This window comes from Akebia trifoliata, chromosome 8 (genome assembly GCF_017979445.1).
Source record: "Akebia trifoliata isolate Shusen 1 chromosome 8, ASM1797944v1, whole genome shotgun sequence".
NCBI lineage: Eukaryota > Viridiplantae > Streptophyta > Magnoliopsida > Ranunculales > Lardizabalaceae > Akebia > Akebia trifoliata.
Genome location: NC_141382.1, coordinates 25,087,949 through 25,098,514, shown reverse-complemented (window position 1 = coordinate 25,098,514; position 10,566 = coordinate 25,087,949). Strand labels below are relative to the sequence as shown.

At 32.6% G+C, this 10,566-nt stretch overlaps 2 protein-coding genes across 5 annotated transcripts; both read right to left on the bottom strand.

Annotated features, from left to right (window-relative positions):
• Positions 1 to 554: 554 nt before the first annotated feature.
• LOC147396415 (CDP-diacylglycerol--inositol 3-phosphatidyltransferase 1-like) lies at positions 555 to 8,733 on the bottom strand. 4 transcript variants are annotated; one of them, XR_015180874.1, is made up of 7 exons: positions 7,090 to 8,733; positions 5,441 to 5,497; positions 3,296 to 3,361; positions 2,743 to 2,792; positions 1,417 to 1,852; positions 1,202 to 1,312; positions 555 to 1,077 (listed from the first exon to the last, which is right to left on the bottom strand). XR_015180874.1 is itself a non-coding variant. In XM_086451647.1 (6 exons), the coding sequence occupies exons 1-4, from the start codon at positions 3,315 to 3,317 to the stop codon at positions 1,779 to 1,781; spliced, it is 231 nt and encodes a 76-aa protein (XP_086307773.1). In that variant the 5' UTR covers positions 3,318 to 4,476; the 3' UTR covers positions 556 to 1,077; positions 1,202 to 1,312; positions 1,417 to 1,778. The 4 variants fall into 4 exon arrangements, 1 of the variants encoding a protein (XP_086307773.1); XR_015180875.1 differs by lacking the exons at positions 5,441 to 5,497; positions 7,090 to 8,733 and adding an exon at positions 3,639 to 4,455 and having other exon boundaries at positions 556 to 1,077; XM_086451647.1 differs by lacking the exons at positions 5,441 to 5,497; positions 7,090 to 8,733 and adding an exon at positions 2,893 to 2,977 and having other exon boundaries at positions 556 to 1,077; positions 3,296 to 4,476.
• Positions 8,734 to 9,891: 1,158 nt separating this feature from the next.
• Positions 9,892 to 10,263, bottom strand: LOC147396414 (uncharacterized). The gene has a single exon (XM_086450117.1). The coding sequence runs from the start codon at positions 10,261 to 10,263 to the stop codon at positions 9,892 to 9,894; it is 372 nt and encodes a 123-aa protein (XP_086306243.1).
• Between the last annotated feature and the right edge of the window lie 303 nt (positions 10,264 to 10,566).

The following is a 10,566-nucleotide window of genomic DNA, read 5'->3' as shown; positions in this document are numbered from 1 at the left end:
ATCATCACTATATAAATCAGCAAGATTGTCACTTTAAACCTACGATCTCCTCACTTCACTACAAAATATGAGGTATTTAGAGGCGGTTTTAAACTGCCTCCAATTTCGATTAAACCGCCTCCAATATATTTAAGGGTGGTTTAGTCAAACCGCCCACTATAGTGGCGTCGCTGATTCCTTTTAGTGGCCGACTAAGGGCGGTTTTAAAACCGCCTCTAAATAATGATTTAAGGGCCTTTTGTATATTTTTAGAGGCTATTTGAAAACTGCCTCTAATAATAATAATTTAATGGCTGTTTTAAACCGCCTCCAAAGAATATGATTTAAGGGCGGTTCTTATATTTTAGAGGCTATTTGAAAACCGCCTCTAATAATAATAATTTAAGGACAGTTTTAAAACCGCTTCTAAAGACTATGATTTAAGGGCGGTTCTTATACTTTAGAGGCAGTTTAAAAACCGCCCCTAATAATAAATTTAGTTTTAAAAACAAACAACATTAGAGGCAGTTCAAAACCACCTCTAATGTTGTAATAAAAATTTAATAAAATATTCATTCCAAAACTAATTCTGCAAAAAGCATAGGAGAATAATAGAACCCAATTCAGTATAAATACTTGTATTTTATAATAATAACTGTGCTATAACAAAATAAAATAAAGTGTCATGAGAGTTTAAGTAAACCAAAAAAAATAAAAATTACAATGGTAAAGTAAAATGTGTCAAGGAGAAAGTAGAGTAAATGGGAGGAAATGAGATGCTAGAGAGAACAAAGAGGTAGAGAATGAAAAAAAGGAGTGGAAATAAATAGAAGAGAAGATACATGTATTAGAGAAGGCTTGAATAGGACGACTTCCTAAAGTTTTCATCAGTAATTGGAGAACTCTAAGACAAGATGTGTCAAATCCAAGAAAAAGATTATAGAGGTATAAGAAAACAGAAAATGTAACAACTTGCATTCCCTCAACACCACTAATGCCAACTCCAATCTCGGCTTCTTGAAGCATGCCGACATCATTTGCACCATCACCAATTGCTAGTGTTGTTTTACCGGTTCTCATTTTTACCAATCTTGTAACCTGCATATTTTCTACATTTCTTCAATTTCTTTTTTATGTAAACAAAAGAAACCATCGATCTAGAGGAACTTCAGAAATTAATTTTCAAAAAACACCCAAATAAACATGAAGAGGTTTCACTTACAAGCGCTTTTTGTTTAGGTGAAGAACGGCAGCAAATAACAGATTCACAATCAATTGCAAGCTCCAGAAAAGAGTTCTCCAGATTAGTGGTGACAAGAAAATCAAGCCAGGGCTGCAAGGATAAAAGAGAAGTCCGTATAAAAGAGGAACTTGAGCTAGCAGAAGTAATTCTTCATTTAGCCTGAAATCTAAGGATCTACTATTCAAGTAACCCACCTGTACATTTGCAGCCAGTGGCTAGCAATATCCAAAGCGAGCAGTGGCAAGAAAATCAAGTCAGGGCTGCAAAAAGAATCACATTGAAATGCTTAGAAACAAGGGCATACTCTAATTCAAAACAAATTATGTAAGCGTCAGGACAAACCATCATCCTCATAAAAGCCTTGCAAGACTTGATCTATACCTGTAACATTGGGAGAGGATTACAAGTAGCTGAGAACAACAAAAAAAAAATACTAACCGAGATGGGTGAATGAAGATTCTGGAGTATTGAACTCTTGATTCACACAAAATATACAAACAGATAAGGATGTAATAGAAATGGAAAATCCTAAGCAAAAAAAAAAAAAAATGAAGTTCTATGAGCAGCCAAAAAGTTTGATGGAAGAGCACCTGTCTGTTACCATGTCCAAAACAACACCAAAAGTTGAAACTGCAGGATATCAAAGAGGTCAGACATTTTACTATTTATTCATGTCAGCCTATCTTCTATAGAAGTCCATAGATTGTAACAACAAATATATGATAGAACACATGCACATCAGAGATAACACAAAGATAGCCGATAAAGACATGTCAGTAATTTTTCAATTGAAGGATCTCAAGTAAGTGAGCTTGTGCTCCCCTAAGATCTAAGATCTAAGGAAAAAATTAAAATTAAATAAAAACTACCTTTCATCGCCATTTCTAGTACCCTATCCCATCTGATTAGTGTCAGCAACATGAACCCCATTTTCAATTACAAGCTAATTAGTAACATACTCTACTGACTCAAGAGCTAAATTACAAACTAAATTTTGAATCAAGCTTTCGACATCTTCACTTAATTCAATTCTGCCATTTCAGATTGAAACACATCTGATATTCCACTAGAGAAATACGGCCCAATACCCCTTCAATTGTTCATTTTATGTTATCTAGAGTAAGACCACATTCCTTGATTACAGGAATGGGATGCATGTCACATATCACTTAGCCATGCCCAAACATTTCTGCTTAAGTATATTTATAAAGCATAAAAGAAACTGTGAATATGAAAATCAACTATGAGCATTAGATTTAGTACAATGCATTCTCCAAGTACTTTAATTCCCCTGATGTCCTCTTCACTTCCCACTTTTTACTTCAAATTTTCATAAACAAGAAAGGCTACAAAATCAAGCTTGGCCCGAGGGCATAACACAAATGAATTTAATTATCCAATGAAGAAGCTATTTTATATTAACACAACATATTACTAGTACAAACGAATGCAGTAACACTCAAGCTTTGATGGTAAACAACTAATATTCCTAGTTATGATATGGATAAATTCAACTGCACCTTGATTGAACTTTCGAGCAAACCAACCGTCCAAGCCATCATAGACAAAACTGCAACCACAGATTCTATCAGCTATTATTCGCAGTTCTACAAGCAATTAAGGTAATAGAGTTCAAGATTTCAAGGAAATTATAATGAAGTAATAATTACCTGATAAAATAAAGAATGGAGAACAACTTTTTGTCGTAAAAGCATCGTGCAAATGCAACACAGTTCATAAGAATTCTTATGTATCCTACATCCCCATGCAAGAAGAAATCATTCATGAAGATCTCATGTGTAATATAAGGAAGAAATGAAGAATACAAATAGAGAGATTAATCAAAATTCAAAATATTCTATCAAAATTTAATCTAGAGAGAATTGTCCCAAATTAGACTATAGTAAAAAACAAAATGAACAAGCTATCCTCCTCATAGTGGACAGTCAGAAATTTAGAGACCACAATTTAAAAAGATAAAAATTCATAACATGCTTGTCACATGCCAAATAAAATATAACCCAGAAGAGCCAATCTATTTTATGGATAATAGTGAGTGTAGCTCTTAACTACCTTTGAAAGAGATGATGATCATCAAATATATGGAGCATCCCCCTTCTTGTTCCAGAGACAAGATAACTGTACCAAAGATTTGAAAGAGACCATTTACTTTTTGATAAACTAAAAATGCATAAAAATCTTACCTAAGAGTAACCACACATCATTCTAACATTAAAAAAATATAAATAACTAGCTATCAAGCCTATTATATGGCACAATTATATAGGTCTATTTCATAAATGGCGTGCTTTCTTAGGCATTTGTTATCGCTTGCAAAGAGAAATCACCTTATTGGTATAAAGTAGGAATTCAAAGGAGGTTGGGAAGAAAAAATCTAAAATAAAGTAGTACTTACAAAACTTTAGAAAGGCTTATGTATCAATTGATCCAGGCTTCGCATCAAGCTGGGACTCCTCGAACATTGGGATGGGAAAATCATTGCTCAAAAATATTCCAGAGTTTTCAAATTATTACTCTATTGTATCATGTTTGGATATTGGACTATATCTAGGGCTACCAATGGATCAGATTAGATTCCAAATCTAACCTATTCTAATAAGAATCCAATCCAATTGGAAAACCTATCGAATCCAATTGGTTCTAGATCAACCATGTCCCCATCCAAAAGGAGTTTGATACAATAAAATGTGAGAAAGTACGTAAATTATATAGATGAAATTACTCCTAGGACATATAGTTATAAAATTGAGTTTGGAGAAACAAAAAATCTGATAATTCGAGTTTAAGGGTTTTTTCCTCAGAATCTGCCAACTTTAAGGCAAGGTGCATGCTGCCCCTGCAACCACAATTCATTTCCACCATAATCATAAGCCAATCACAAAGAGCATGAGAAATGCATAATAGTAAGACAGTCTCAATGACGAACTTGTAACATTTTGCTTGTGGCTACACCACAGTACTTTTTTATGCATAAAAAATCTAAGGCTATACCACAGTATGTCTCAAGTAAAAATACCAAATGGTTTGCCCAAAACCTCACATGTCTACAAGGACGATATCAACAAGAATATCAGACATCTATAATTTGAAGAAAATACTCATCGAAAGAGGAAGGTATCCAAGACCCCCAAAATAATTAAGTCAAGCCAAACTAGAGAATATAGAAGGTAACCTAAGCAAGGATGAAGAATGCATCCCAATCAAATTAAAAGGAAACATTTTGTCCAAGACAAAGTTAACTTTTATTTATTTATTTATAAATAAAAATTATATGACTAGCTTAGGAACACCCCCCCCCCCTTCCTATAGGGAAGTCCTAAAAAGAAAGAGAATTTGAAAATCTTGTTCTAGATGACCCCATAACAAATTTGAAAGATTGCTTGTACAACCTGAATATAAGAAAACTGTAACTCAAAGAAAACTCGAGAATGAGACTGTTATTGAAGAACGTTTCGACATGGATTTATAAATTATTACTGAAATATATAGAACATAGAAAAGAGAACACATCTTTAGTTGAGTTAAATATATATTAAGAAAAAAATGCAGAACAAAAAGAAAAATAAGATTACCTCCATTAATCCAGTGTGAATGGCTGAAACCTTTAAAGAATAGTATACTCAAGAGGAAAAGCTAAGTCTCAACGGAAAAAAAAAAAAGAGCTTAAAGGGTGACACAACTAAATGGAAACCATGTATCATGTGTTCGTTGCATATACGTGTAAATTTCAGACTTGGAATAAAAACAATGGATCATGAGAAATCCAAAGCTATATGCTAATAACAAACAAGTAATGAACGTTCAATTTTATTAGAAGTGGTTAGAAGAATGTGATTAGATAAATAGATTATATTTAAAAACAAATAAACATAATAGGATAGTAGAAAAAAGGGCAAGGAAGAAATTCTATAAGAGTCAAATTGGGCCTATGAGGGTCAGATTGGACTTGAAACTGATTTGATAAGCATCAAGTATATAACACAAACGATGAAGCATGAATACGTTAAAGTTGTTGTCCAATTGGCTTCCACCAAATCAGACCCAACATAATCCCGTGTTTGGATTTCATGGCCATGGGAAAAGTAATTGTAATTTTGAAATCAAATATAAAACATTCAGACAAAATCTTCTTTGAGCATAATAAATGAGGTAAATAATTGATCAATTATGGTCATAATGTGAAAAGAAATGACTTACCACATAAATCACCTTCATATATAGAGGCTTCATTTGTTTACAGGCTCTGCCCTAGGTCTAAAATGTAATAAACAAATTAGGATTTTGCAACAAATTTACTACTCATAGATCATAAAATTGAAATTAAATAACATTTAGAAGAAATTGTTGATGATCTACCTATTTTTGTTAGATCTATAGGTAGTGAAGAATCAACAAAAAGTAAAGAACAAAATAAGAATTTTAGATTCTTTGCAGAGTGAACTCTTTTGAAGCTTAAAAAATCCAAATGAACAATTAATAGAATTATAAGAGAAAGAGTTCTCTCATAACTCCATAAATAAGACAAGAAAGACACACAAGAGAGATACCCATTATCCATTAATTGTACAATTGAAGTAAATATATCTATTTTCCTCAGCAAATAATCCATTACCCATTAATGATCCTCTTAAAAAATTAACCAAAAATATCTTATTCTTTTTTGTTTTTTCAAAAAGAACATGTAACTCTAGGCAATGTAATAGAAAACAAGGGCAAAAACCGAGACTCCAAGTCTTTCAATGTAGAAATATGTGATTGATGGAAATAGAAACCCTATTGAACAAGTGTTTCAGAGTTACCATTGAACACATGATACAATTGCCCAAAACCATCAAATTTCCATCAGAAACAGAAATTCCAGTTCCAAGCAGTTGCAAATGCATTTCTAATCAAATCACTAAGAAAACTTCATTGAAAATTTGGTCAATATAACAATTAATACAATTTTCTTGGAAATTATAGAAGTATTGGGGACATTTTCAATGAAACCATGGAGAGTGATAGAACAAGCATGAAAACACACTCAGAAGTAAAACTAAAATAAACTACCATTTGGAGTGTAGAAATTAAGATAAATAGCATTCCACTACACACCGATGCCTGCATTTGAGAGCCTGACAGCCAGGACTATATTTTTCATGAAAATGAAAATTGTTTATCTCACATCAACTATCTATACATGATTATAATAAACACTTGCTTATGTGTGCTTGCTATTAAGTAAGAATGTAGGTTATTGACGTATCCAACTAATTAGTGCATGAATGAAGTATGTGTATGCTTATAGACATGTGCTGATATACTTCAAATGCATCAAAATAGGATGATGTATGGGTACCTAATCAGTTGTAATTCTCTTCTATCAATGAATAACTATTATTAAGTAATTTACAAGTCCTTTATGCAAGTAATTTATAATTTTTTCTGTTATTCTTATAAATTTTATCAATAATTTTAGTATACATTTTCAGACAATCCTACCATGTCTTAAGAAAAAGTATAACTATGGAAAGTGTTGAGTTTGTTTAACATTGAGAAAATTACAATGAAGTTGTTCTAACTTCAAAACAGAATTTCCAAAATAGAATTTCTAAAACATTGGCCACAGAAAACTCAATAGCTTAAGGATGCTCCAACTCACCCGAGAAGACTCAAATCTTTGGAACAACCCAAACTCAAAGTTTTCTAACTTATATGCAAGACCAATTACAAGATGAATCACATAGGGTATTTTTATCATAATTGACTTATTCACAAAACATTCATTTGAATTTCGAAAGAACAAAAATCTAAAGAGCATCAAAACAACATCAAAATCAGAACAAATGAGTTGTTCTTAAATGTACCTCTCCTTTCCTGAAGAGAGAAGCCTGAGAAGCTATGTAAATCTAGTTACTGTTATCTTCAAAATCCTTAGTGTACACGACAAGCAAAGGAAGTCCTGAATTCTCTGCAAATATATAAAAATAGAGAGAGAGAGAGAGAGAGAGAAACAAAATCAGTGAAACCCTAGATAAGATCTTGGGGTTTTCGAATTCGTTTTGTAGGAGGGAAAATGTGATTCTGAATTGAAAAATCCGATTAGATCCCAAAATAAACTAATAAAGGAAGTAAGAGAACCTTAACCTTATTTTCAATCCAAAAATCCAAAAATTTCTTCAGTGAGAAAGTGTGAGAGTGAGAGATCGATAGCGAGAGACTGCGAGAATGGATTTAGGGCTTAGGAGCAAGAGAGGGTTGAGGACGATTGAAGATAAGAAATTTTGCGATTTTAAAAACGCCATTCAAAAGAGCCTCGTTTATTCCTCATCGCCTATCTCGACGTTTAAAGAAAAACGCCTCAGATTTTTTCCATTAAAATATTTCTTCTTTCCCTTAACCTTAAGCTGCTCCTCAGTCTTCAATGGTGTCGTTTCGTTCCTTCGTTCCCTTAAGCTGCTCCTAATTCTTTAATGGCGTTTCCAACGAAACTGCCTCTATATCTCGTACTTCAATGGCGTTTCCGACTAAATCGCCTCCAAAGCCCCTTTCATTTTCTTATCCCGACCCTTCAACAAACCGCCGGTGCGAAAACGCCTCTAATCAATCTACCTCTTTTTTCTTTCACGGCGGTTTCCGATGAAACAGCCTCCACAAGCCCGTTTCATTTTCTTATCGTGACCCTTCAATAAAACCGCCCAAAATAAGAGCCTCTAAAGGCCCTAATTTTTGTAGTGCTTGAAAAACCTGCAATCTCGCACCTTCATGTGTTGGGAATTAAAATAAACATTTAGCTGGAATGGGAATTTGGTCATATTCGGCTCACGAAATGGTAATTCTTCCTTTTTTATTAGAAATTAGAAGACAATGACAGTGATTTAGAAATTAAGTAGTGGAGATATTGAGGCATTAATTTTTTGGAAGAAAAATATTGATGGAATTAATATATAGTTTTTATTTTTATTTTTTATCATATATAGTTTTTAAAACTCTACTCACTTGAAAAGTCCATTGTGTCAAGTCCAGATTTGCAAGTTGAGTTGGATGAGTCCAATAAAATTATTTATATTTTTGTCCTCGACAAAAATATTAAATATACATAACCTAATAACTAGCTTGCATTTTTTTACTAGATATAAGTAATTTGAGTTGATACTTGGGGCGGGAAAAAAAATTTAGTTGTCAATTAACCCCGAAGGAACTGTGTCATGTGACAAGCATATATGAATTGGAGTTGTTCCTACCACTTAATATTCTTAGTTCACTAGGATTATGGTCCACATACTAATAATTTGTTTAATAAAATTGTATTTAAAAAAAAGAAAAAGAGAAATGAATTAGCAAATGACATGAGTACTTTTGATTGACTTGAATATGTTGGAGAAATGTGGAAGCAATGAGATTGAGAAATTTGGAATAATTAATCAGAAAATCGATATGAGATATGAAAATATCAGTCTTTGGAAAAGAAAAATATTTGCCTTCAACAAGAAAATGTTGATTAGCTATGAGATATTGGCAAAGTTGATTCTAAGATTCATGAGAATTAATCAGTCTGAATTCTTGTAAATCATTTGCTAACCATATTCACACTTATGGGAATTTCAAAATATGGATAATATAACTTCACAAAACTATAGTGTAATTGTAGAGGATAAATTATTACAAATTGAATGTGAGAAATTTGAGTGCAACCAAACCCTTTAAATGAAATCTAGCCCAATGATTCAATTAACGATCAACATTAAACATCAATTAAAAAGGGGTGCCTAAACAACCCTTTCTAGTCAAAAGTCAAAGGATCAAGGGGGTGTTTCTATCTGATACAAATCGGTTACCAATGTTTAAAATAAAAGATTTTATTTTATTGTTGAGTTGTAAGTCTAAACACGACCCCTACTGTTTTAAAACTTCATCCATCTCCAATTGCTTAAAGACTTTCTAATTCCCAGTTTTTAAGATTAGTTCGGTTGACCCCAAATTTTTAAGATAAGATTTTGATGATAATGATGATTTTCGATCGAGAGAAGTTTTCACCCATTTCAGGTATGTAGTGGTACAAACGAAAATAGGAGCTAGAAAGAAAATAAAAATAAAAATCAAGAAGAACAAAAACAATGTGTTCAGCAATATTTCTGATCTTGACTTGCATTGTGATTATAAAGTTTGTTGTATAAAGTATATATCAATTATGTATTTCTTTTTTCTTTAATTATTTCTTTCTACTCCCTTCTAGGATCACCAAACAAGAACAATAACAATGTGGTCAGCAAATATTTTGAGAAAGCTCATTAGAGAAACAAATCAATAATTGAGCAACCCTTCTTTATTTTTATTTTTATCTTTTTAATAACTTTATATGTCGTTGTGTTACAGTTAACCTAACAAGGACCATACCACCTAAACTTTTAACTAGAAAAAAAAAAAAAAAAAAAAAACAAAAAAAAAAAAACACCACCACATTTCATCCGTAAAGAGAACAAAACAATCAATCAAAAAAGAGTATGAAATTATCAAGACTACATGCAGCAATGATATCTTAAATTTCATCGCCAACAATTTAACAAAACCAAGTTTCATTTCTAAAAGAAAACATAATATAACATTCATTTGATACCTCCTACAAAATATAAATATTGAAGTAGTGCAAGAAGTTGTTAATAGTGCATTTAAGAATACCCAAGTCTCAGCTCTAAATCCGAATCTTCATTCAAATCTCTAGAGACACCAATCTTCAAATCCAGCATAACCATCTCTCCCTTCTTCAAAATCTTGCACTTATCTTCCTGCATAAAACCCTTTACAGTTTTCATGGTTTTGATCGAATCTCTGTCGATCAAGTTTGATGGATCGATGGGACTACCTACCATACTCGGTATTATCTCTTCGGTGGAAGAAGACGAAAATGATGATGCAAAACTAGAAAGAGATAGATTAGGAATGGAAGGAAATGAAAGCCTAGTTGAAGGAGGCAATGATGTGAAATTAAGGTTAGGGTTGATATTAACACTCTGACCATCCCAAGGAGGTGGTTGTCTCATCCTAGCTCTCTCTCTCTCCTGTGGACATTCATGTGAACCCCAAGAGCTTGAGCAGATCTAAATTCCCTTTGACAGAAGCTACATTTATAAGTTCTTGGAGGCCAAGAATACCCACCAAGAAAATCTTCTCCATAATAACAGTTACTATAGTTCCATGACTCTTTAGCCTTCTTCTTGTTGTTGTATGTAAAGCTTCTACCATCAACAGTACCACTATCTTTTGTTTGGTTCAAACTGTTCCTCGCCATGCAAGATTTTGATTTAGTCCAACCTAACTAAATGAAATTATAAAAGATGAGCAAA

Bases quoted from the DNA above. Each gene is read 5' to 3' on its own strand.
- LOC147396415 (XM_086451647.1), bottom strand. From the start codon at position 3,317: ATGATCATCATCTCTTTCAAAG. The intron at 2,978-3,295 runs GTAGTTAAGAGC...ATGGGGATGTAG, and splicing joins GATCATCATCTCTTTCAAAG to GATACATAAGAATTCTTATG. The intron at 2,793-2,892 runs GTAATTATTACT...CTGTGGTTGCAG, and splicing joins TCCATTCTTTATTTTATCAG to TTTTGTCTATGATGGCTTGG.
- LOC147396414 (XM_086450117.1), bottom strand. From the start codon at position 10,263: ATGAGACAACCACCTCCTTGGGATGGTCAGAGTGTTAATATCAACCCT.